This window comes from Notamacropus eugenii, chromosome 3 (genome assembly GCF_028372415.1).
Source record: "Notamacropus eugenii isolate mMacEug1 chromosome 3, mMacEug1.pri_v2, whole genome shotgun sequence".
NCBI classification, from domain to species: Eukaryota; Metazoa; Chordata; class Mammalia; order Diprotodontia; family Macropodidae; genus Notamacropus; species Notamacropus eugenii.
This window is the reverse complement of record NC_092874.1, coordinates 302030941-302058678: the sequence shown is the minus strand read 5'-3', so window position 1 is coordinate 302058678 and position 27738 is coordinate 302030941. Positions and strand designations below refer to the sequence as shown.

Genomic DNA, 27738 nt, shown 5'->3' with positions numbered 1-27738 from the left:
AATATACAGAATTCTAAAGAGTGTTATAACAGTAGAAAATTACAATTCAAAACGTCCTACAAGTTCTTAGAGGAAAGATTGTTCCTGACAGGGAAAGAGGATGGAGATCAGAGAAGACTTCTCAGAGAAGGAAACACCAGAGTTGGACTTTAAGTGACAGGTAGGAATTGAGGAAACAGAGAAAGGGAGGCATTGTGTGTACACTGAACAGCCTAAGCAAAGATGTGGAGTTAAAAGATTTCAGTGCTAAGAAGAAATGCCAAGGATAAGGGCAGGGCTGAGGGGATAGATCTACTGGGGGAGAGAGGGATAGGCTGTGGCCCAGGATTGATGGGACAATGAGTAAAGAGAAGATATAGAATAATTCCCCTTTAATTTTGCTCATTTTCTCTTCCAGAGGGACGATAGGACAGAGGGGATAGAGAAATGAGTTCAAGAACTGCCCCAGATGCACATTGACGGTATGGCCTGGGTAAGTCACTTACTTTCTCAGGGCCTCAAGCAATTCTCAAAGGCTTGAAGTTGCAGAGAAGGTGCTGGCCTGCATTAATGAATGGCCTTTCTTCACCTGGGAGTTCCCTATGCCAATGGCATTACTGGTTCAGTCCCTATTCTTTTCTCTATTAAGGAGAATGTTCCTTGTAATTTTAATAACAGAACCAAAAAAGGGCTCAATGAATTAAACCCAAAGCAAATACAAAGATAGTAAGGAAACCACTAGTTACCATAAGTAAGCTCAGGCACAGACATACTACAACCTTGTGACACAAAAGAATTGCAATTGTGATAGCTGAGCCATGGTTCTTGACCTTTAGAAAACTGGAGAGAATGTGTTTTCTACATTCTAATGTGCAGAAAACATATTATTAAAGGGATACCTTGTGGTTATCCAGAAAAGGAAACAGTAACCACTGACATCAATCTCTGCTTAATCAAAAACATGCCATGGGGAAGTCCTGGGAAGAGGGTGGAGGGGGAGTTAACCTAGAGCACAGTTCCCCACCTGCCGCCTGCCACTACCCTCAAATATACTAAAAAAATGCTCCCAGATGAAACAAATATAGTATTGACATGGAGGAAAAGTAACTTAATGAAACTGCCAGAAGAAATTCTTACAGCTGAGAGAATGAGAGAGGGATTGGGGGGAGGGGAAAGGAGTGAGAGATAGGATAGATGATAGATAGATAGATAGATAGATAGATAGATAGATAGATAGATAGATAGATAGACAGATAGATAGATAGATTAGATAGGTAGGTAGATAGATAGACAGACTGACAGATAGATGATAGATAGATAGATAGATAGATAGATAGATAGATAGATAGATAGATAGAGACAAAGACAAATACTCTATAATGGGGACTTCATGGGAGAACAGAGGTCAGGCAGAACAGTGTGATGTGGTGATGGCCAAATAAGGTAGTGAGATGGATCTGATCAGAATAAAGCAAAGGTGACCCAACAGAGCCCAGGTTGGGTCCAGGAATTGAACCTACAGTTCCAGGGGTAAGTGATGGGAATTATCATCTTCATGCTGTTTTTCCCTAGAACAAACCCCCAAATCTGAAGTTTTACAAAGAATTGTGTTAGGTCATTTAGCAGAAGAAAATGAGACAGAAAAGGAGGGTGGCTCCAGCTCCCCAGGCTCTGGAACTCCCAGCATTCCACAGGGTCACACGAAATGACACTGGCACAGCTCTGGGAACCTTCAGAATGACTCAGGTCAATCAAAGAGTAAGGGAAAATGTCCCAGAGCTGAAGACCAAGATTGGCACTCTTCAGGAAGGACTCATCCCAACTGTAACTAGAGACGCTGGCCATGACAGTAGATTCAAAACTCAGTGAAAGTGGAACTGAGGCAGAGTGCCAAAAGGCAGAGGCAGAAGGAAAAGAGCACTGAGCAAAATCAAAAGAGAGATAGACAAAACAATAAATGTGAACAAAAAAGGGAACTTGAAAATAAGATGTAAAGTCATCCTCCAAGGATTATGGGACTGCCAGAAAAAAACAACATGAAAAAGAAAACTTGAATGCCACCATGCAAAAAACCATGCAGGATAGTTGTCCAGAAAGAATAGCATAAAATATTTGTGAAACAGCTAGGTGGTGTGGTGGATAGAGGAGTGGATCCAGGGTCAGGAAGACCTGAGTTCAAATCTGGACTCAGACATTACCTAGCTGTATGACCTTGGACAAAGTCTTTGTCTGCCTCGGTTTCCTCAATTGTAAAATGGGGATAATAATAGTGTCTACTTCCCAGGGTTGTTGTAAGGATAAAATCAGATAAACTTTGTAAAGTACTTGTAATATACATATGTATGTATATGTTATTATTGAAATAATAAAAATATAATACATTTTATAGAAGTGTAAAAAAATCATCACTAGTACTTTTTTTAGAGGTCAGCTAGAGCCAAATTATAGATAGTCTTCCTGAATGTCAGGCTAAGACACATGTAATTTCAACAATACAATTCAATCATTTATTAGATGTCTGTTACATGCCAGACAGTAATGATAGATAATATAGCAAAAGAACTAGAAAGCTGGAATTAGAGTCAGGAAGACCTGGGTTCAAACCCATGCTAACTATCTGCTATGACATATATTGGCTCTGTAAGCCTGGAGAAGTCACTTCACCTGTTAGTGATCTGGGTATCTCTTTAAAACTAAACTACATGTATCATTAATTAATCACCAAATATTTACTTGAGCACTTATCATGTGCCAAGCATAAGACAATCCTTGTCCGAAATGACTGCCACCTGATGGAGAAGACAATATGCAAACAGAGATACAAAGTAGGCAAGGTACAGGATAAATGGGAAATAACCAAAAGAGAGGAAGCACTGGGATGCAGAGGACTTGGGGAAGTTTTCCAAACTATTGTCCGAAGTTGCTCAGGTTGGCTGAGTAGAGAAGTTCCATGGTCAGATGTGTACTTGGGTAGCACTGTGGTGGGTGGACTAAAGGAAGGAAACCAATTAGAAGACTGCTGCAATTATCTGGGTGAGAGCTGACCAGGACCTGAACTCCCATGGTGCCTGTAGGAATGAAGAGGAGTCAGAAACAAGACAAGTGGGGCTTGGCCACTGATTGGCTATGTGGGGCAAAGGAAAAGGAGAAGGCCCAGATAACACCAAAGCTACACACCAGAAGGATGGGGGGGCCTTCACTAGACGCAGAGAAGTTTGGAAGAGGGAAAGGTTTAGGGAGAAAGACAATGAATGAGTTCTATTTTAGATAAGTCATGCTTGAAATGTCCAATTGGTGACCCAGGACTAAAGCTCTGGGGAAGGCCTGGGAGTCACCTCCATAGGTGATAGTTAAACCATTTGGAGGAAAAAAGTATAGAGATACCTTGCCTCCCTGCAATGGTGACAGGAGTCCTCACACAGGGACAGGGTAGGTGGGTTTCCTGTGCCCAGGAAATCACAGGATGGCCCCCTACTCTATCCCCCCCATCCCTGCCCAAGAAAAAAGAATGTGCCAAATACTATACTGGCTACTGAGTATACAAAGGACCTTAGATTCTAAAAGGGGAGACAGGATGGAAGGAGCCAGGAAAGGGTGTTGTGGCTAGAGAAGCCTCAGGGATCAGGAGTGGCACAGAGGCAAATCCATGAGCACACCCTTTCCAAATGCAACGGTGATGTTGACTGGATGACAGTTCCAAAAGCAAGAGGCAGAGTTTGGGGAGCAGAAGGGGACATGGTAGATGAACCAGCAGGGACAATATCAAGAAGATGGATGGAATAGACTCTCTTCCTCCAAAATGTAGCCCAAGTGCCATCTTCTACATGAAGTATTTCTTACCAGTGCCCTCCCTGTCTCCCTTGTATTTAGCTCCTTTGGATCTATATGTATTTGTTCCCTTTATATTTATTATATGTACGTATATATATATATATATGTATATATATATATATACACACACACACACACACACACATATATGCTTATCATCCCTCCCACAATGTAGCAAGTTCCTTGGGTGTAGATGGTTTTCATTCTTTATATTTATATGTCTGCTACATTGTAGGCATTTAATAAATGCTTGCTGACTTGGTTTGGTTGATGGATTAGCAGCCCAAAGGAAGTGTGGCCAGGGACCAGATAGATAGAATTGGTTATGTGTGTTTTGCTCCCTCACCCATCTAGCAGCTCAGCCCTAGGGCACAGTCTCCAAGGGTAGGTGGTCTGAAGGGTGTGGCAGGAAGGACTGAAGATCATAAAATAGTGAAGAGCCTTGAATCCTCATCAGATGAGCAGAGGCTGAAAGAATGGGGGCGGGGCTCAGGCAGCATGATAGCTGCTTTTGATTATCTGAAGGGTCCTCACTTGGATATTGGATTAGCCTTTGTCCCTGGGGGCAGAGCCAGGAGCAATAAAGGAAAGTTTCGGAGAAGTCTATTATGATGATCAAACTTCCTGACGCTTGGAGAGGTCCCAAAATAGAATGTGCTGCCTGGAGAGGTAGGAGTAGAACCCCCAAGTTCCCTTGTTGGGGCTCTTTGAGCACAGGCTGGATGACCATCCGTCAGGGATGGGAACTACAGGGAGCATTGCTTTGGGGTTGCACTATGTGGCACTGAGCTCTTCTCAACACCATCAGGTGCAACAATAACCGAGTAACTTTGGGGATTCCCTGATGGGTCCAACCAGACTAGAGGGAATGGGTCCTGGAATGGCCATTGTCCTCTATGACTCTGGCCCTTCCTAGCCCAAAGAGGTGGCTTCCTCTGCAAACTGCTTCCAATCTCGAGCAAAATGGAAGACCATATGCTGCACTGCTACCAATGCAGCCTATCTTGCTTTCCTATCTGCTAAATCCCTACACATTTAGAAGGATCAACCCCTCCCCCCCCAAACCCTCCCCCAAGGAATCATGAAGAAGGATCACTCTTACAATAAACGCATCAATGCTCATTTTCCTTATTATTCTACTTTTGGCGATTTTGTATAAAATCTTTAATTAAAGTTTTTCTTTGAAATTGTCATTATCAACCCAGAAGAAAGAGCGAGAAAAAAATGAGAGAAAAACACAGCTGTGCAGCGATGAAGCACTATTCAGGACTAAATGAACTGGAACCGAGTAAGCGTCGTGACGGTTATGTGGGGAGATCGGCCTCCGTATTCTCCGCAGCACAGTCTGACTTGTCACTTTATATTGATTCCATCTGTTTACACTCTACCAGCGCTGGCTTCCTACAGTGAACATTTCCTATTCACCAGCTGGTAGAGATGGGCCAAACCAGATCGGAAAAAATTAGACTGCATTCAGAACCCCATAAACACAAACTTGCAAACAGGGGACACGTGGGGGGAGGGAGACCACAGGGAACAAGAACCTCTAAAAAAGTTTCCCCAACCTCCACCCCTTTGAAAGGGGCTCTGTGTTTGGTGCCAACCCTCAGGCTGTCACCAAAAGGTCAAGGAAATGGACCCCCAAGTGATTTTTAAATTTTTGCCCTTGGACTTCAAATACTTCCAGAAAAGGAAATCCAGATATCACTGGAGCCATAGAATTATTGCCTTATCAATTCCATCTATACTCAGGACCTTCCACACTCACATCCCTTCCACCTCTTGCTCTGATCCATATTATGGCGTCAGGAAAGGGCCTGTCAATCAACAGTCCTTTAGACAGGGCACTTCGTCCCAGGCCTATAAATAGACTCATCAGACCAGAACTCCCCTTCCCTATTTGTGCTGTTTCCCCCTTGCCAGGATGGAAGCTTCTTGGATGCTAGGCAAAAGAGTTCCAGCTTCATTCTGTAGCTAGCAGAGACCATGGCAGGGTGTTAAACCAGGACAAAATCAGAAACGTGTACAGAAACAATCATAGAGCAGTTGGGGAAGGGGGAGCTGGGGTTTGGGGATGGGTGGTGGGCAGAGAATGAGACCTTTCAGTGGGTCATTGCACTCATGGGGATGAGCAGTAGCAAGGACCTGAACTCAGAGGCAACAGTAGGGATGGGAGAGAGAGGAGAGAGAGAGTTCCTCCCCAGACCTATCCCAGAAGCTTTTTCAGTCTTGGCAGACCCTGCCCAAGCTCTGAGCTTTCAAGGGCCTGGGGTCAGCTCCAAACTGTAACAGTGATGGTGGCAGCAGCCAGAACCACTGCTTCTCAGAGAGTCTCAGCCCTGGAAGGCGCTCAGAGGCAACCCAGCTGAAATCCAGCAGGAAGCCCGAATTCCATCTCAAATATCCCCCACTATCCCATAGCTCTCCTCTCCTTGGATGACTCTACACAAGTCACAGGACAGTCTACAAGCCCTTCCCATATGCTCTAGGGAGCCAAATGTACTCTTGCCAAAAAGACTATTTTATGGAGAACTCACATGGGGCAGGTGATCTCATGGTGGTCAGAAGAAACGATACAAGGACACTCTCAAGGTCTCTCTCAAGAACTTTGGATTTGATTGTGCAACATGGGAGACACTGGCACAGGACCGCCCAGCATGGTGTGCCCACCTCAGCAAGGGTGCTGTGCTCTTTGAGCAAAGCAGAATTGAGACAGCACAAAGTAAATGGAGGATGCACACATTCGGGACATCCACCCCAGATGTTCACACGGACTCTCTGTGCCCAGCCTGTGGTAGGGCATTCCCAGCTCCTATTCATCTGACCAGCCAATCAGACACACTATAATTTCAGTTTATTATGCTGATGTCCTTTTGGTCCTCTTCGAGGATGAAGGACAACAACCAACCAGGGAGCCAAAGAAAGGCAAAGACACAGACCCTGCCTTCAAGGAGCTCACCTTCGAAGGGGAGGGGGAGACAACCTGCTATGTACATCCAAGGCATCTATGGAACCAATGGATGGTAAATTCGAGGGAAGGCACCAGAGGGATAAAGTAAGAGCTGCAAAAGGCGAGGTTTGAGCTGAGTCTTGAAAGAACCCAAGCGACCCCCTCCATTTTCTGACAACCGTTACTAGGAAATTCCTCCTGATGTTGAGTCAAACTCTGCTTCCCTCTTTTTTTTCCATTAGTCCTAACTTGGTCACCTGGGCCTGAGCAAATTCCATCTAACCCTTCAAGCATCCTGCCTCACCCTCAAGCTTTTCTTCTTCAAAATCAGGAGTCCAGTATCTTTGAAAGGATACTCAGTCTCAGTCACCCTCCTCAGTCCTGCTCCAGATTGTCAGTCTGTCCTCAGTGTGTTGCCCAGAATTAGAAACATGGCTTGAGATGAGATCTGAGCAGAAGAGAAGACAGTGGGACTCTGCCCTCACTCTGCCAGTGGAGGGTGCCAGCCTGGGGTGACTTACCTGCACAGCTCTTCTGGTCTCACTAGAGTAATCAGAAAACTGCAGGATGAGCCTGCCTGTGTAGGAAGCTAACTCTGGGCTCCTACAGCCCAGAAGCCTTTGGAATGAAAGAGCATGGGACTGGGAGTCAGAGGCACATCATTCATCAATCAATAAATATTTATGAAGTACCTACTATGTGCCAGGCACTGTGTGAAACACTAGATCTGTGTTCACGTCCTGGCTTTGCTATTCATTTCCTGTGTGACCTCGGACAAGACTCTTCACTTTTCTAGTGGGTTTCTCATTTATAAAGTGAAGTAATTGGATCAAATGGCTTTTGACTTTCCTGCTCTCTCTAAATCTGTGATGCTGACGATCCTATTGAAGTCACTTTAACCTCTCTGGGCCTCAGTTTCCCCACCTATAAGAGATGACCTCTGAAGTCTTCAAGTTCTACACTTGGGGTCTTTGTGACCTTCAAAACACATTTTCCATTTGTTCGTGGTCATTAACAGCTGCAATGAAGAAAGGACTTCAAGCCTTGGGAGGCCAGGGGGAAGGTAAACAGCCACAGTGAACGAATTTGCTAAGTTTTCTCATTCCAGTCTTTGATAATGGCAGAGACATCTTTCACCCTCAATAGTCACCAGACTCCCATCCAAGAACATGGAAATAATGAATGACCTCATGTGCTTTATAAGGAGGTAACCTTGGCGGAAAATGGGAGAGTGCTGACAAGGTGAGAGGCCAAGAGCCTCTACAGATCTTCCATCTGCCCTGTCCCTGAATGAATGCTCTGTGGAGAGTCACAGGTGGCTTTCCCTCCTCTGAAGAATCTCCCAGAACATGGGATCCATCACCTGCTGAGAGGGCATTCCTAACATGGTCCAATGTCAGCTCAATGGCTTCCCTCCACTCCACAGCATAAACCACTCATTTAGATTATCTCTTTACAAGGGAATCAAGGACCCAAGGCCAGGATGAACCAGGTCATGTTTAAGTAGTCTAAACACGATACAAAAAGGCCCTCCATGAACAGAGGTTATTACTACCTTAGAGACCACACAGCTCACCCATCCCCAAACATGGCAATCAATAACAATAATAGGTGGCATTTCTACTGCCTTTTAAGACTTACAAAGCTCTCTATTTGAACCTGATAAAAATCCATTTTACAGATGAGGAAACTGGGGTGAAGTGACTTGTCCAGAGTCATACAGCTAGTGAGTGACTGAGGCTAGATTTGAACTCATCTTCTTAACACCAGACCCAGCAACCAACTAGATGAGCTTTCTGATTTTTTTTTTTAGTTGTAGCAAGAATTCATAATTTAAAAAAGTAAAAAATATTCAGAGAATAACAGGCAGGATCAGTGGGATAGAGGAGGTGTCACATGCAGTAAGTACGGCAGGAGCCTGAGAAAAGCCACCTTTCCTCTTGCACATCCTTTAATAAAAGGAGCAGATGAGATAGATCTCTGAGCTCCCTCCCAACCCTGACCTTCCCTGCTCTCAGGCCCCTCCCAGCTCTGACCTTCCCTGCTCTCAGGCCCCTCCCAGCTCTGACCTTGCCTGCTCTCAGGCCCCTCCCAGCCCTGACCTTCCCTGCTCTCAGGCCCCTCCCAGCTCTGACCTTCTATTACTCTGTACTTCACCAGGATTCTCCAAGCCACTTTGTAAAAAATAAGGCAATTTTCATAAATTGACTTGCTATACCATATAGCCATAATTTCTTCTAGTTGACCTATTTCTGTCAGTTTAATTGGGCAATCCCCGCATTCTGTTTCAAACAGATGGGAGACTGTGCTTATCCTTCCAGAATGACCAAAGGCCTTTCACAAGAAGTCTCTGAAGCAAAAGGGGCAAGATTAAGTACACCCATTTTACAGATGAAACAGCTCTGACCACCCTCCTGTTTGAAATGTATTCCGCCTCAAACAAGTATTTACAGTGGCTACTAGGTGCCCGGTTCTGTGACAGAAACTGGGGATGTGAACATAGTCCCTGCTCCCAAGCAGCTTTCTCCCCAGCCGGGCTCTTCTCTCCAGAACTCCCACCTCCACACCTTTACCCAGAGCCTCGTCTTCACAGCTCTCCCTCCCCTGCCCATCCCTTCTCATTACTGTTACTGAGCTCTCTGTATTAAGTGGGCACTTCAGCCTCTTTGATGGGCTTCAGCTCCAAGGACCTGCTAGGAGACTCAAGCCCAGCCTGGCACAGACGTACTCGCTCTTTCCCCCAGACCCGCCTCTCTTCCAAGGTGCTCGCAGTCAGTTAAGGTCACGGCCCTCAAGTGATTCTGGACTCCTGACTTGCCACCTCACACCTAGGGCCCAGATCTCGTTTCTGCCTCCACAATGCCTCTGGCCTCTTCCCCTTCTCTGCTCACAGAGCCCACCCCGTCCTCCCGGTCCTTGCTACTCTTCAGGAGGCCCTTCAGCCACCAACCTCCACCCAGCTGCCCAGGAGATTTTCCCTGCCCGGCTCTATAGTCGTCTTCCGGGCCTCCCTCCAAATAGCGGTTCTTCTGTTAGGCACTTATGGCTCAGCGCGGCCCGGTCTCCACCTCTCTTTCCAGCTGTATTTCACATTGTTCCCCTCCCCGCATCCCCCAGTCCAGTCAAACATCGTGTCTCCGCTATTCCTGCTATGCCATCCCTCCGAGTCCTCTTAGAACCTTTGCTTCTCGCTCTGCTTCAATGCCATTTTCTGTAAGAAGCCTTTTCTCTGCCATCACAGCATGGCCCAGTTATTGTCTACATGCTGTACTCTCTTGGACAGATTGGACGCTCCTTGAAGAAAACGACCGTCTTGCTTCTGCTTTCCATACTCTAGCATTTAACCTAGTCCCTAGTGTGTAGCTGGCGCTCACTGAGGATTTGTTCACTCCATCTGGCTATGAGGTGGCAGACTTCACTCTGGCCCTGGCCCTGGAGGCTATCCTTACCACCTATTGATTTGGGGGGCCTCCCCTGGCCTTGCACACCTAATAAAAGCCATGCCAGTGGTCCTCAGACACTCCCATAACAGGCTTAGTTCTACCCCTTTCACATGGCTGACTGGCAGGTCACTGCAGAAATCCCATGCCAGATCTAGGCTCTAGAGCCAGACCAGGATGTGGTCTCCCCACGACTGGGTCTCCCCAGACTTAGTTCAAAAGGCTCCTCTTCACATGTCCCATTCTCCAACCAAACCAGCTGTTTCCCAGATTCCATAGTCCATCTCCCACCTCCAGGCATTGGCACAAAGGATTAGTTAAACCTGAAATGGCCTCCCTTTCAGAATCTTCACCATTCTGCCAAGGGAGGCTTACATGCCTTCTTCTACCTATCTGTTCTCCTCAGAATGGTGTTCCTTCCCTCCTCAATTCTTTCTTCCAATTGCCTTGAATTAACTTACCCCCTCAAGAGAATGTGTAAGTTCCTTGAGACAGGGACCATTGAGTTTCTAAAAAACTCTTTGGTTCCCTAGTGCCTGGCTGAGTGTGGGGTACACAGATGTACTGTAGTGGATTGAAGATCTCCCTCCTCAGGGGTTCCCTTCATGGATGCAGATTGAAGTCCATCCTGGGCTGTGCAGGGTGTGCCACCATTGCCATTTCCTCCCAAAGTCCACTCCTGCATCTGCCCTGTGTCCTCCTGGGGTACAACGAAAGCACTCAATCCATGTCTGCTGACTCAAATCCTTCAGCGTGTCCCAGGCCACAGCCAAACTCCTTCAGGGCCTTTGTCTGTCTACTGTCTCCAACCTTCAATGTCCAGACCAGTAGTCTCTAGAGGGGCCGAGCACCTCTGAGAGGCCCTGGGGTGCTCCCAGGGCCACACAATCAACCCCCAGGGCACTGGGAAGGGAGTAAGCTATAAGAGAATGATTGACAAATCTCTGGGAAGATGCAAACCTACTCTGCTGACTTCACCAATAGCTCGAATTCCGTAACTGGTAGAGTGGGAGAAAACATGAGCATCAGATTGTAAAAGCACAGTCATCAAAGTACTTCCTCCATTTGGATCCATGCAGATTTCCTAGGCATCCTCCTTTTAGGACCACGTGTCACAGTAACCTGGATGAACTCTGGGCATATAAATATACACATGTGGGGGTGCTCAAAAATGTCTACCAATAGAGTGCGCAATCAGTCAATCAGCAAGCATTTATGAAGTGCTTATTAAGTGGTGCAGCAAGTAGAGCACTGGGCCTGGAGTCAGAAAAGACCCAAGTTCAAATTCAGCCTCAATCACTCATTGTATGACCCTGAACAAGTCACTTAACTTTGTCTGCCTCCATGGAGACAGTAATAGCATCTATCTCCCAAATAAAGTGCTTTGTAAACTCGAAGTGATCTACGTGCTAGTTATTATTACCATTCTTACAGTTGCCACCCTGTGGCAGGTGCCATGCGCCATGCTAGGCCCTAGGGACACATACAAAGGCAAAAAATGATACAAAATCTCAACTCTCAAGGTCAAAAGAGTTTAAAGGGCCCCAGTCAAAGCTCCTCCTTGGCCCTGAAGCACTGTGGTCTCTCTGTGTCATTTGACTTGCCATACATAGACAGATGCTTATGTCCAACTTTCGCTACAAGAGCTAAGGCCCCCTGACGACCAACACAGGCCAGGAGGCTGCTTCTTGGTGTCTCTCTCAGAACCTAGCCCAGGTTCCTGGACCTACTGGGCTCTTGAGAAGTATTTTTAACAGAAGAATAACTAAAGTGGGCACGCCTAAAGTAAGTGAAAATTCCTTTAACTGTTCCTAGACTCATCTTCTCTAGGCAGAAATGTACTCAGATCCATGCTCTCCTCCAACCCCTCTTGGCTCCTACCAGGTTACACACCTTCACAGTCAGTGCTCTCTCTGCCCTTCAGGCTGAAGTACAAGGCTTTCCCCCCCAGCCCCTCTGCCCTCATCTCCACCCACCTTTCAAGGCCCAGGTCCAGCAGCACTTCCTCCAGAAAGTCTTCCCTGGTACCAATCATCTTCTCTCCCTCTGCCCACCCCAAGCCTCCAGCAGCCATCTGGCAGGCCCTCCATGATGGCAGCTCCATCCTGATGCTAAGACAGAGAATACAAGATGATGTGCCACACCATGCAGCTGAAGGTACTGTACCCCAAGAGGTAGATGGGCTTCCCTAGCTGAGGTGCTGAGACCTCCTGCCTCCCTGCCCCCCTGCCCCCCATGCTCTCTGCCCTTCAGTAGCCACTTTCTTATGGGGTCACTGGAGATGATGCTGGAAGCGAGCTCAGAGGCTAGCTAGGTCAGGAGTTCTGAACCTAGGGTCCATGAACATGTTCTGTAAAATATCTGGAGATTCACTGTGATTGATTTCTGTCCTCCTCTGTGCCTTCTGTTATCTGTTTTTGAAAACAAGATTCTGAAATGGGGTCCATACATTTGCCAGACTCCCCACCACGATGGGTCATGACACACAAAAATAAATACAGTCCAGTCCAATCCCTTCACTTTACAGAAGAGGAAACTGAAACCTAGAGAGTTGAAGTGGGCAGGACACGCCCAAGGCCATAGAGATAACAAGCATGCCATGCCACCACCCTAGAGTCTGTGCACTAATGGATGTATCTCCTGCCACTGTTTGTTTCTCAAACAGTATCTATTAAGCACTTACTGTGTATGAGACACTGTGCTGTGCCTGGGATTATAAAGCTAAAAGAAAAAGAAAGAAAGACAAGCCTGCCCTCCGGAAGCCTACTGACTAATGGGAAAAGTCAATACACAAAATCGGATCTGAGAAATGTGGGGAGGGGAGGTGCCTATGCAGGGACTCAGCAGCTCTGTCTGGAGAATCAGGGTCCTTTGGAGATTAAACGTGCCATGGAAGCAACATCAAGGACGTCGTCAAAGAAATGGATGACCAGGAAAAAGGGGGTGGGGGCTGGTCATGTAGTGAGACGACAATGGGCCCCCTCCCTTGTATGCCATTGGCATCCACAAGACACAAAGAAGAATTAAGGAAGACTGGCAGAATGTTGGGCAGAGGGCTTGGAAGAGCCATGGTCTCTATCACTGGAGGGAATGCCAACATGGACGAGATCACAGATATGCTGGACCACCGGACTCACTGCTAGACTCTCAGCCCCCAGAGAGCAAGGAAGAAGCCTTGCTTATCTTTTTCCATCCCCAGTTCCAAGTATAGTGTCTTGCATGTCATAGACTCTTAGCAATGGCTCCCAAAGGAATGGTTCCTGTACTACTAATATGGGGTGGAAAGCGTTTGCTAAACAAGAAGATGCTCCCTTCTGAAGCCATCTCAAATTCCAAATGAGTGCTGCCCCAAAGAATAAGGTTTCATTACCACTTCCCTTCAAAAGCTTTAGAAAATTAATAACAGGGGGAAGCCAAAAGCAGGCCTTGGGGCGGAGGCATTTCCAGAACAATCTTTAAAAAAATAAAATGGCAACTGATTATTTTGTGATGTGAAACGTTCAACATCAAAATGGAAATGCTAGTCTTCCCTTTGCACACAGACAAACCGAATAAAAGCTGTGACATTATTAATCACCATATTCAGTTATGATTGATAGACTTCTCTGCAGCGAAGGCAGAAAACCTCGGGATGCAATCTGTCCTAACAGCTCTGCGATATGTTAATATTTCCCTCAGATGAGGGGTGGGGAGAGGGGAGCGATGTGTCCAAATACCTGCTGCAGTCAATTGCTACCGAGCGAGCCAACTAAGGGAGAGCTGATGAAAGCAGGATTAGGAGGGGATGCAGCTAAACCCAGAGCTTAGAGGGTTCCTCAATTGCCCCATTGTGAAACCAATGTCTGTTATGGAAACAAGAAGCATTCCACCACCTCTACAAAAGTTGTTAGCAGTCTAATCCTTCTACCTCTCAGCCAAGATTTAATTCTTGGAACTGCATGTCCAGGACATGATCTCAAAATGTCTTCTTTCAAGTGGTAAAAGAGCCCCAGGCTCTGGCGTCAGAAGACTTGAATTCAAATCCTGCCTCTGTGACTGTAAGTGGGTCATCAAACTTCCCCAAGTTTCAGTTCTCCCCCCTGTAAAATGAGAAGGTTGAGCCAGAGGAGTCTGTGAGGCTTTGTCCAGCCCTAGATCAAGGAGCCTAGGATTCTACCTCATGGGGTGGCACCATAGAAGGAGCTCTGGATGTGGAGTTGGGCTGAAGCTGAACTCTACCTTTTGTTAGTCACATGACCTTTAGTTAAATTCTGAGTCTTAGTTTTCCCCATCTGCAAAGTGGGGAGAATACTCACCTGTATAACTTGCAGGTGATCCTGAGGAAAGTCTTTTACAAACCTTAAAGTGATATAAAAATGTAAGTTGTCATCATTGTAATGATGATGATGATGATGCTTTAAGGTTTGCAAAGTGCTCTATAAATATTATTTCATTGGATCCTCACAAAAAACCTAGGAGGTAAGATCTGTTATTATTATCATTTTACAGTTGAGGAAACTAAGGCAGACAAGGGTTAGGTTACTTGTCCAAAGCCACACAACTAAGAAGTGTCTAGGGCTGGATTAGAACTCAAGTCTTCCTGACTGTAGATGCAGCATTTACAGAATGACATAATAGAACAAGAAAGGTTTACAAAGCACTAGAACCACATGAGTTCCTATTATTAAGTCTTTCAGGGAAAAAGAGCCAACAATGGCACAGGAAATGATAAGCTGTCATGTTTCAAGTCAAGAGGACCTGAATTCAAGTGCTGCTGCTAACCTTCACTAGTGCTACCCCCCACCCCAGAACTTCCAGCCACTCCCCAGGATTTGCCTCCAAAGCCTCCCTGACAGAGTCACAGCTCCTTCATGGGTCTCCTCAGTAGGATTGTAGATTTTGAGCAAGGAGGAACCTTAGAAATTATCTCAAGCTGATCATTTCACAGATGTGGAGACTGAGGCCCACAGCAGAGAGCATCAGACTGTGAGCTCTGTAAAAGTAGGAACTGTCTTTGGTCATTCTTCATAAGACAGTGCCTGACACACAGTTGGTACTTAAGAAATGCCTGCCCAAAGTCATCCAGGGAGTAAACAACTGAGTCAGGAGAGGGGCCCAGATCTGGTGACCCCAAGGCAAGTACATCTTCTGTTGAACCTGTATTCTGAGAGCAATTCAAAGGCAGATAGAGATGATGCCCAGCCAATGTCATGGAAAAAATCCAGAATCCATTCACCTGGTTTCCCCCTCATCTGGCCCAAGGGGACATGCACTTCCTCAGTCTTGTCGCTCTCTTTCATGTGTATCACCCGTGTTCTGCATTACTTCACATCTCTGGGAAGGCAACAGAGCTCTCTAGAAGGCAGGGACTCCATATCACTGAGCAAATCTCCTCCCAGAGCCAGTGCTCTGAGAGCCCATCTGGATGAGCCAGATGGATGCAGGGGCAAGTGTATCAGATGTGAAACCAAAATGACATGGTTCAAATCCTAACCTTGCCAGCTAACAACAATAACCTTGGACAACTCCCTTCTCCTTGCTGGGCTTCACTAACACCTCTGCAAAATAGCAGATCTGTAGTCAAGACCTGAGTTCAAATCTAATCTCAGACAGTCACTTCACTTCTATCTGCTTCAGCTTCTTCCACTATACAATGAAAATAATAAGCCCTTTTCACAGGGTTGTTGTCAAGATCTAATGAGATAATATGGATAAAGTGCTTGGCACATAGTAGGCCCTCTACATCCCCTTATTGACTCACATACAAGCTTGAAAACAAGTATCAGAGGCCTTGGGGGTGTCAATTTCCCTACTGAATGACACATTTTTAAGATCTGATATTCAGTCTTGAACGGGGGAAGGAGTTCTGGGATGCCTCAGCACACCAAGGCATTCTCACAGCAGTCAGGGTGGGGCTGGGGGTTTTCTTGGAAGGCAGCTGAAAATCAGGGCTTCCAAATGACCTCTGTGCTCTTCCGCTGATTTCTCTGACAGGTTCTAGCCCTACTAGGCTGATCAACTCAGCCTTGAGTCAGTATGTCAGTGTCATGGGATATTAACAGGCACCAACATGCACAGCAGGAAACAACAATTAGCCAACATGTGAATTGTAATTCAGTTAACATTTCTGTTCTCAAGGACAATCACTTGTTAGTTTAGGTGAAACATTAGGCCTTAATTAGAGACAGAGCTATTGGCAGGGTTGGGCTCCCTGGTGGAAGATGCAAGATGTGTGAAACTTCAACCTGCTTGTGGAGAAATCCAAACCCTGAGAAAGGCGAACCCTCTCACTTATAGCCAACAGGCTTGACAACAGAACGACAAACAGAATCTCAACAAATGGATGCTGCTTACTTTGCCCAGCCTCAGTCACTGGGCAGGGCATACTTTCTTATCAGGTATTTATTTTCTCTCCAGAGTAGGTGCTCCATTCACATCTGTTCATTTGACATTTTGCAAAGAAAGGGAGCCACAGCCCTAGGATTCCAGATCTAGAGCTGAAAGGAGCTTCCAAGGCAATGCCTTCATTTGATAGATGAGGAAACTGTGGCACAGAATGGGGAAAGTGACTTGGGACTGTAGGAGCACAGATTGAGGGTTGCAAGAGGCTTCTGAGTCCATTGAATCCAGTTGAGATACAGCAGGCAAGTGGCCACTTCCCCGTGGTCAATCACACAGGTAGTGTCAAAGGCGAGATCTGAGATCATGTGATCTGATCAAAAATTTGGAGCTTGAGGGGACCTTGGAAACCATGGAATCCAGTCCCCCATTGTGGAGAGGAGGAAACTGAGGCTGAGAGAGAGCAGGGAACTTGCCCCCAGAGACGTGGCGCATGTCTGTTCAGAGGAAGACATGGCCCCAGTCTTCCTGACTCCAAGCCCAAGACTCCCGCATTGCACCTCTGCCTCCAGAATCAGGGAGGTTGGCAAGGAGAGGCAGCATGACACAATAGCTAGAAGCAGGGCTAGGAATCAGGGAGATCAGGGTTCAAGTCCTCCTCTTGTGTCCCTGGGCAAGTCAAGTAACCTTGTTTTCTGACTTTGGAAGATAGTGCAGAGTACTCCCGAACTGACTCGTATAGGGGGTTTCCATCCTGGGAAACTCCCCACCCAGAGGAAATCCTAGATCTTGACAGAACTAATGGGATGCTCGGCATGGTCCCAGCCTCTAGGGGAGTCTAGGACTTAGCAGACTTCAAAGCTCATGCTAAACAGTGGGTGATTCCCACAAGCAATGGAGGCTCTCCATGATCTGACTAAGGTGGGTGGTGGCCCATTCCCCTGTCTTCACTTGTGACAAAGCCAGCTTGGAAAGGACCCAAGGTAGGAGATGTTTGCCTTCACATCAGGCAGCCTTCTGACAGACTGGAAAGAAGACAGCCACGAACACAGGTAGCTAACAACCTGGAGAGACTGTCTTGGGGCTCAGAGGGGCCCCCAAGTCACCCATCCCAACCCCTCATTCTGCAGAGGAGACAAGAAAGGACTTACCCAAGGTCACCCAGAGAGGCTGTTAGAGCCTGGTCTCCTGGCTCCCACCAGGGCTTCCTGGGGCTGTCAGATTAGTCAAGAATTCAGAAAAGTGAGTTAAATGGCTCAGGGTGGCCCAGAATTCTCCCCTACAACTGCTTGTTTAGGTGACCAGCAAGAGAAGTGCTTTCACATCTGAGGGCTTCAGGGCTGTTGTAGGTTTTTAAAAAAAAAACTTGAAAATCTCAGAAGAATTCAGCAGAGGAAAATCAATTAGGCACTGTTCAAATTGGCATTTTAAATGGAGCACTTTCAGTCACAGTCCCCACTTTCTTAATATAATTCACCCGCTTCATGGCTCAGAAAGAGGCTGATCCATCTTCACGTTCTAGCAGGGGGCAAACATCCAGCTACTCACATGGATGTTGACATCGTTAAGCTGGGCCAGAAACATTCTTTCAGCACCTTGTTTGCAGGGCTCATTCTTGGGTACTGGGGGAGGGGTGTAGCTCAAATAAAACCTAGCCCTGACCCCTCCCTGCCAAAGAAGGAGCCAACCCTGGAGCCAGTCATGAACAAGCTTAACCAATGAGTGCATTCTAAAATTACCAAGCCCTGGACATTTGAAGGTGGAATCCTGAAGCCTCCAAGAAGGAGGTAGCATTGAAATGGCCCTTTAAATGAAAGTATAAAGAGCTGTCCAGCTGAACCTGAGAAGCCCCACTGTGAGCTAAGGTGGGAGAGGCTGGGGTTTGCCTTCTTTCTGGATCACCTTGTATGCCGAGCATGAGTCTGAGCTTTACTCAGAAGATCAGGGAGCCAGGGAAGACTTTCAAGCAGAGGAGCAACACCTACAACCACTGTTGTTTCATTAAAAACTGCAAGGTATTCTGTTAAGCACTGGAGATAAAAAACATCAGCCCCCTGCCTTCTTGGAACTTCCCTCTATTGGCCAGAATGAACAGGTAACAAAGATCGTTCTGACAGTTATGTGAAGGATGATCCTAGCATGATAGGCTCACAGTCGGAGACACCTCTGAGTGCCATTTCCCCCAAACCCCTTATTTTAGAGTGAAGGAAACTGAACCCTAGAAATGTGAAAAGATTTGCTCAAGCTCATGCAGGCCTGGAGCCCCCTCCCTCTAGCCCCCAATCGAGTCCTCCTCCCACCGGACCATGCCTGATGCTAGGAGAAACTAAATCCCCAGTGCTTGGTGCCTGAGGACAGGGATCACCTTCCCACACTAAATGAGCATACAATGATGGGGTTGGAGATGCTGGCGATCTTAGCCCATGTGACACATGATGGGTATTGGGGGCTGCTCTGAGAAGCCAGTGGGGAACAGCCCTCCATCAGACACAGGGAGAGTTAATACAGAGTCATTAAGATTCTCAGTCTTCCCATTGTCATTCATCCCAATCAACACCACACGAGGCAAGAAATGCAGCCTAATATAGGTTTCAGATCAGATCAGGACAAAAATATCTCCTCAGTCGAGAAGACTCTGACGTGAGAACTGGTGACAACGCTCAGCTTGCTTCCTGGCATTTACCTCTGGTGGCTGTTACTTTGGGCCCGGACTGGAGGGGAAAGCAATTGAGAGAACATTCTAATATGGTGATACCTTTTCTCCTAACTGGCATTCAAGTTGACTCAATGATCTGGAGTTACACTGTTTCCCAGTCACTCTGAAAAAAAACAAAAAATTAAGGCAAGAAGATAAATGACACAAAATAAAGGAAGAACAGACAAAATGCTTGGAATGGGGTGACCCAGAAGACGCACTTGCATCTTATCATTGTCATCAAGTCTGGGCTCCCAAGAATCTTATGGTAAACCAAATAAAACCAAACTAAGACATAGACAAGTACAAGAATTAAAAAATAAGGGACCATTTCTATCTAAAGGCCATCAAATACAAGAATGACAAGAATGAGAATACCACCACCAACAACAGCATGTGTGTTTTTTGTATTGTGGTCATTTGTAACCCAGGAGACAATGAAAAGCCACCACCAGTGGGGACACCGACAGGTTGCAACAAGTCACCAACCATAACTCATCCACGCAAATAAGTGCAGGTGTGCAGGACCAGAAACCAAGGTGGGCCAGTCATGTAGCAAGAGGGATATATGGATGCCATGGACAGCCCAAGGGTTGCCCTGGTATCCACAAAACATTCAAAGACCCAAAGAAGGGTATCCAGGGTGTTGATTAAGCCTCTAGGGAGGATCTCTGGAAAGATATGCCTGGCATGCAGTGAGAAGCCTGGGAGAGAGTGGGATCAGTCGCAAAGGAATTCTCACACGAGTAAAAGGAGAGATTCCTCCATAACTCAGAGAAAGCTTCTCATGGCTGGGTCACATCCCTTTCATACACTGATACACTGTAAATTCCATGAGGACAGGCCTGTGAATTAGGTAACCATTGCAGTTTCCTCAGCTACTAACAGCAGAGGGGCCCTCCAACATCAGGCAATTTTTAAAAATTGCTTAATTGTTGAATTTGAATAGCGCCTTACAATTTATAAAGTTTTTATTCCCAATAGAGGTTCAGAGAAAGAGAAGAGATTGCAGGGCCAATAGGAGAGGCAGGATACAAATCCAGGGCTTCTGGCTTTATATCCAGCACTGAGAGAGATGCTGACTCTGGTATGGTTCAAGGGACATTTGTCCTGTTCTCAGGCTCAAGGCAGGCAGGGGTCATGAAAATGACCTGGAAACTCATCTCATACAATCTGCTCATTTTACAGACAGGGAACTGGGACCTAAGAAAGTAAAGTGACTTGCCCAAAGTCATCTAAGTAGTCAAGCGGTGGAAAGTCAAATTTGAACCCACGTCATCTAACTTCGAATCCAGACTCCTTGTTCCAGGCACTTTGAACTTGACTCTCTCCTGGGTGCTTCCATTGAGCAGAAACCTTGGACCATAAGGTCACAGTTGGAAGGGACCTGAGAATCATTTAACACAATCTCCTCAATTTGACAGATGAGGAAACTAAGTCCCATAGCAGTAAAAATGATGTGTCTCCTAGACTTAAGCACTATTATATCCTCCACATTGCCTTCATCAGTCATCAAGGGTCAATGAGTCAACAGAGCAGGGACAAAACTGCTTTGAAATGGATCATATGCTCCAGGGACCATGACAGCCCCATCAGGCATAGGAGATAGGTTGGGGAGATCACTGCCCTCAATTCACCCAAAGCTGGGCCCCAGAATAGTCCAGGCCCAGTTTAGTTTCAGCTGAAACAGAATATATGCAGTCTTTTCCAATAAAAGAGGGGTCTACCTCCATCTCTTTCACTTCAAAGGAAACGGGGTCAACAGGTCCTATCATAAAACCAAGAAAAGCTATTTTTTCACCTTGGTTTCTTTTCTCACCCTCTTTTTAGAACACAGCTCAGATGGTAGCTTCCATTTCTCCCCAAATGGAGTTTCTCATAAGAGCACTTAGATGTAAAGTTTGCAAAACAAACAGTAATCCCTTGGGATGAAATCAGAGATTAGGATGGGGCCCTTTAGAGCAAGAATCATCAGGCGCCCAGAAGCCCATGGTGAGTCACAGTCCATGAATGGGAAGAATGTTAGAGTCTGCTCTGGGGGGATTAGGGAATTGTTCTTGTACTAAGGTCACTGGAGTGTCTCTGTGGTAGGTTCACCTAGGAAAAGGAAGCTGAGTTGAGAAAGGAGATGTTCTTAAAATCAGCTTTTCATTTTTGTCATTGCTACTGGCTCCCATTGGAAAAGAGAATCATATGCATTTAAAAGGGCATAATTTGAATCCTGTTTCCTACTAAGAAAGAATTTCCTAGGTCACCTCTGAGAAGCAGAAAACAGAATCTGAAAGGGGGGAGCATGGCACCTTAAGAGAAGCATCAGGTCCAGGAATAGGGGACAGATGCATTCTGCCCTGATCCAACCCCTTTTAGAGAGCTGGGTTCAGTTCTGGGCATCACAGTCCAAGAAGGACTTTGATTCTTTGGAGATGTCCCAGAGAGGGCAGCCAGACTAGAGAAGGCCCCTTAGTTTACGCTAAATGAAGACCCCCTCAAAGACCCTTCCTGGGGATATTTATCTTGGAAAAGCAAAGACACAAGGAATTCTTTCCAAGGATTCTGTGGCAGCTGAGAACTCAGAATTAATCTAGCCTATTCTCCCCATTTTACATGTAAGGAAACTGAGTCCTAGAAAGAGTAAATAACTGACCAAGTCAAGCTGGGTCTCCAATCCAGACCCTCACCATCACAAGAAACAGGATCAGACTTGCTCTTGGCCCCAGGAGGGCCAAGAACTAGCATAATACATGTTGCAAAGGGGCTCAAGGTCAAAAGAAACTTCTAGAATCCTATCTTCTGATTGGCTGTAATGGACTGTCTTATGATCCCCTCTATCTCCAAGCAGATTCTGGGTGGCCCTTTGTCAGGTGTGTTACAGAAGGGCTCTTTGGATTAAAAGGGAAGGAACTTATTGGTCTCTGAAGTCCCCTTCAGCTCTGAGACTGTGATTCATTTCAGAGGAAAATGAAACCCATTCATGTAATGCCCGCCTGCACATTTATTTTTACACAAATTTATTTTGTTCTGCTCCATTTGTTAGCATACTGTAAACTACAAAGCCATGACCACCAAAGAGCATTGAATTTGAAGTCAGGGGACCTGGATTCAAATTTCATCTCTGTCACCTGTGTAATTCTGGGCAAATCATTTCCGCAGCATAAACCTTCGTTTCTTCATCCTCATTCATCTAGTGAGCTTTAGGGGTCTCTCCCATTTCTAGATCTCTATGATACCCTATCTGTCTGACCTTGGGCAAGTCACTTCCTTTCTCTGGACCTGAGTTTCCTCTACTGAAAAATAAGAAAATTGAATGAAACAATCTCTTTAGGTCCTTTCCAGAGTTAAATCCTATGTCCCTCGGAGCCTTTTCAAGAGGAAACAAAGAGCACATGGCACGTATACAAATTTAAGAATTTAAAATTTTGCCTTTTGTTGCCTTCTTTTAAGTCCAATTAATATGATGACTCCTCATTGCTAATATGCTTTCTGTTTACCTCACCCCTCTGACTCTGGAGCAGGGGTTCTTTCCTTTGTTTGTGTCTTGGACCCCTTGGGCAATCAGTCTGGAGAAGCCTATGGATGGAACCCTTCTCGAAGTCATGTTTGTAAACCATAAAATGAAATACAGAGGATTGCAAAGGAAACCAGGTAGAGGGAGATCTTGATGGCATTTCCCCATCCAAGTTCATGGATCCTCTGGACGCTAACCACAGGCTCCAGGGTAAGAGCTAGCGCAAGAGCTCTACATGCTACTTTTCAGAATGTTTTACTGCATTATTACAAATTACAGCTGAAACAGAATATATGCAGTCTTTTCCAATAAAAGAGGGGTCCATCTCCATCTCTTTCACTTCAAAGGAAACTCTCAATCCTGTAGAACTTGAAAGTTCAAAATCAACAAACATTTATTTAACACCCACCACAGAAGGTGTACCAGGCGCTGGACGTTATACTGGATGCTAAACAAATACAAGTACAAAAGCAAGACAGTGTCTACCCTTAAAAGTATTTCAAAGTGCTTTTTCCTGAAAACAATCCTGTGGGGCCAGGTCTGAAACCATCATTAGCCCCATTTCACAGACAAATAAATTGAGAAGGGATGTGACTTGCCTTCTGAAACACTGTTCCTCCCACCTCCATCTGCTGACCCTCCTCCTCTCCTCTACAGCAACCTCAAGTACCACCTTCTCCAGGAAGCCCTCCTTCATTGATCATGCACAACGGGGCTTCCCTTGACCTCTCATCATGCTCTGATTGATCTTACACCTCTTATCTCCCCGGCTGGATCTCAAGCTCTTTGAAGCCAGCCAACAAGTCTTCAGGATCTTCGTGATCTTTTCTTGGAAGGCTTTACCACCTTACCTGGCGTCCAGTGAAGGAGGCATTTGTTAAGCCTTTGTTGAGTGAATCATGACTAACAATGGATCCATCATTTTAATTAGTTCTGATTCTCTTAAAGGAATTTTAATGTCTCAGCTCGGGCTCCTGCCCGCAGGCCCTGGGCTTGGGAGGCATGAGAGTTCACCATATCACCATATCATTCACCAAACCCAGCCTGCAATGCCTTCATGCCATGCCCCCGCCACCTTGTCCCAGGTCCCCTTTGCACCTCTAACTCTGGGATCTGTCTTCCAATCAACACTAGCCATTATAAAGAGGCCCTGTAGATCAATTACTCATCCCTCCCTGGCTTCCCCTGCCCTGTATATATAGGCTGGCTATAGCTCCTCGAGGTCAGAGATGGCCTCATTTTTGCCTCTGCATTCCCGGCACATTTTTGGTGGGAGAGGGGGCACCAAACTTTGATTTCAGTGGCATAAGGAGTTCTGTAGGTGAGAACACCTTCTCTGAAACTTAGCATCCCAGAGACCTATCCAGGGAATTCAGAGGGGAAATGACTTGCTCAGGGTCATGTGGTCAGTCTGAGTCGGTTGACCTTCTGTCTACAACACCATGCTGCCCCTCACCTGGTACAGAACAAGCATTCCATAAATGCTCATGGACCTGGCCCTTCAGCAGAGAGTCTTTGTGAGATGCTGTGGCCAAGAGCTATCAAAAGCTGGTGGCCAATGCTCTGGGGCTGGACCTGTCCACACCCAGCTGGGCTGGTTCTGTGACAAGAGAGAACCAGTCCATCTCTGAGGCTGGCACTCACAGCCTTGCCAGTTGGTTAGCACCTGACGAGGTTTCAGAACCAGAGGGGGAGGCTATGACTCTTGGGCCTCTCTGGTCCAACTCCTAGAGCCTAGGGTTACTCCATGCCAATAAAAGGCAATCAAGAAGACCATCTACATCTGCCTCTGTCCCCGTATTTTCATAGGAGCCATAGGGTCAACACTGGATTCCATTGAAAACAAGCCATTCCTTACCTTTTTAGGAAGTTCACATTTGTGATCAGTCTGCCAAACCTGGCCAGGAACTCCAGGTAGGGCACTTCCCCATTGCTGGTAAGAGGTATCTACAATGCAAGACAAACAAGAGTAAAGCGGCTATGTCCAGAAGACAGGAACCCATGACTAGTCATCACCCTCTTGACTCTGCATAGTAGAATATTTATGGGATGGTTCACAACTATCCCCTCCAAGACTTAAGTAGACCAGACATCATCAGCAGTCCACACGTGAGAATTAGCCAATGAGAGGATACCAACACGCCTAGTTTCGGTACCGGAGGAAGCCAAGTACTTCTCCAAAATAATCCTAGGAATCAGCAGCTCCCAAGTGACTGAGGACCCAGCAGAATCTAGACCACAACCTCTGAGCACCTGGAGGACTATGTCCTCTAGCAAAACCAAAATGTGGAACAAAAAAAAAAAAAGATTCTGTCTTATCTATATTACAGTCACCAGTTTCTGAAGACAATAAACCCAATATAAATGTTTTGTATCCCATCCAATCATATCTATGAACTACAATTTCTGTTGCAGCAGAGAGGTTTACAAGTCCAAGCAATTAGCCCCCACTCCAACTGGATACAAATTTGGAAGCTATAGATCAGTCTGCTCAGCTCATTTCTGCCAGGGTCTTTTCACTAGCTCTGCTCCTGGGTCAGTCCTTCAATGTTTGTGTTTCTACCCGCTATCTAGCAGGAAGGGGCTAGATTCGAAGGTTCTGGCAACCACAGTATCTGGGAACCTTCCTAGAATCACAAAATCCAATTGGAAGAGGACTAGAGAGTCACCTGGTCTCATCTAGACCCTAAGCATGAGTCCCTACTACCCTATTCCTGCTCAGGGAGCACCAGACCCTGGCCTAGGCACAGTCTGTCTACCACCCTCCCCCTCAGCTTCATGCTGCTGGACAGCAGAAACAGTGAGTCCTCCTTCCTACTCTACCCTCTGCTTCTAATTCTGATCTGCAGAGCTCCCATCCTTCAGATGTGGAAGTCAGATCACGTCCCTCATGTCTTCTCTCTCCTAAATACCCCAGGTTCTTTCAACCACTCCTCCCAGGACATCGTTTCTCCTTTCCTCAATATGTGGTGGCCCCTCATATTCTGGACAATGAAACCAAGAATAGGTACAATCCCCATTAGTCACATTTGCTACTGCTCAGCATGCTTGATGACTCTGATGGACAAGAGAATGTCAACAGCACATCTCCCAGACTGAACAGGCTCCTCACAAATCCAGGCCCCCAAAGGAGACTCAGAATTTGTAGCCTTAGATTAATGTACACATGGACAGCACTGAGTTCTACTCAGGTCCTTCTAAAACTTACATCAGAGGAGATGCTTTGGGTTCAGGATCATGGAGGGAGAGAGAGAGGCCCTCCACCATCCCAAGGTGAGAGAGTGCAGTTAACCTGGACTGTGGTGTGCAGGGTGGGAGGGAATCAATCAATCAATGGTTACTAAGAACCTACTATGTGCCAGGCTGAGCCCTGGGGATACCCAAAAGAATAGCCCCCCCCCCCATTCTAATAACTAGGTATATAGGTATACACAAGATGTATAGAGAGTACACACAAAGTAACCTTAGAAGAGGGCAAAGGTTTCAGGAACAGGTGAGTTCAAATCTGACCTCAGACACTAGCTGAGTGACCCTGGGCAAGGCACTTACCTGCTGTCTGCCTCAGTTGCCTCATGGGGTTGCCATGAAAACCAAATGAGATAATATTTGTAAACTGCTTAGCACAGTGCTTCTACGCCAATTCCCTCCTCTTTTGAACAAGCATGTATTAAGTGCCTACTATGTGCCATTCTCCTTTACAAATATTCTCTCATCTGATCTTCACAAGAACCTTGTGAATTAGGTGCTATTATGACCCCTATTTTACCGTTGAGGTAACTGAGGCAGACAGAAGTTAAGTGACTCACCCAAGGTCACATAGTCTTCCTGACTCCAAGACCAGCGCTTTTTCCATCATCTCACCTAACAGAAGGCAAGGCTGCTTGTTCAAGCTCCGGAGACTGTTCTTGGTGAGAGCCAGTGCCTTCTTTCTACAACACCTCCCCACCCCTCCCACTCCCCCCACTTCCTGCCCCCACCTGCAACCCCAGTGCTGGTCTCCTCCCAGACCATGGGCACCAGATTTCCTGTTTTCTATACATACCAGAGTTGGAGAGAGGTGTGTATGTGTGTGTGTCTGTGTGTCTGTGTTTGTGTCTGTGTCTGTGTGTCTGGGGGGGGGGGGGGCAGGACTGGAAAGAGAAGGATTTCACTCTGTTTCCAGTGAATTCTAGCCCCCTCTCCAGCTCCCTGGCCTGACTCTGTGGCTCCAACCTGCCTCAAAGCCTCATCTCCCCAGCTCCCCTTCTTTGCATCGTTAGTTTCTTCCTTCTCCTTCCCCTTGATCCCCACACACACACCTTCAGGCCCTGCCCAGGCCTGGAATTCATTGCCCCCCTTCCCCTCCTCCTCTGCTTTCCTCTAAGCCTCACCTCCAGTCCCCTTCCACCAGCCTTTCTGATATCCAAAGGCTGGTGCCTCCCCCAACAATGACCTATTTTTTAAAAATTTGTCTCTATTTCTATGTGTATATGTTAGCAGTTAAGCTCCTTGAGGGCAGGGACCTGGCACAGTGCCATACACATAATAGATACTTAATAGGTTGCCAGGGTTCATCAGTATGTTGTATCTCCATCTCTCCCCAACCTGCTCCCCCCTATCTAATGATTGTAAGGTCTAGAAGGCATGGGCCTATGGGGGTGGCTTTTCCATCTTTGCATCCCCAGACCTAGCAGAGTGGCTAGGGTACAAAGGGTACATAATAAAAGCACACTAGCTCCCATTGTCCCAATCCACAGGCACAAGTCATCCTGGCCTAAGGCTCTGGAGGGCACGTGTGTATTTCCAGAAAACCCTTTGAGGCATCTATTGAAAGTCAGCCAATATGAGCTTATGGGGCTGGAACTCGGGTTGTCTCTACAGACAGGCAAAGTCTACTTTTTGGGGGGACATTTGCCAATTTTTGACACAGAAGCAGGAGCTCCTCTGCTCCAATCCTCCTTATCAAGACATGGAAGTATTCTGGCTCTCAAAGGCTCTGCCAGCAGAACCCAAGCTCTTCCTACCAAGCTAGGAAGGCTTT

The 27738-nt window shown here is 46.4% G+C and overlaps 1 protein-coding gene across 6 annotated transcripts in view; it reads right to left on the bottom strand.

Moving 5' to 3' along the window:
• EFCAB6 (EF-hand calcium binding domain 6) overlaps positions 1 to 27738 on the bottom strand; it is a 229218-nt gene that overhangs the window by 142847 nt on the left and 58633 nt on the right. For all 6 annotated transcript variants that reach the window (XM_072596357.1, XM_072596355.1, XM_072596354.1 and 3 more), the window contains 2 exons: positions 24577 to 24665; positions 19274 to 19337 (listed from right to left, as the gene is read on the bottom strand). In XM_072596357.1, the coding sequence (XP_072452458.1) occupies positions 19274 to 19337; positions 24577 to 24665 (153 nt within the window). The remainder of the gene's footprint in view (positions 1 to 19273; positions 19338 to 24576; positions 24666 to 27738) is intronic.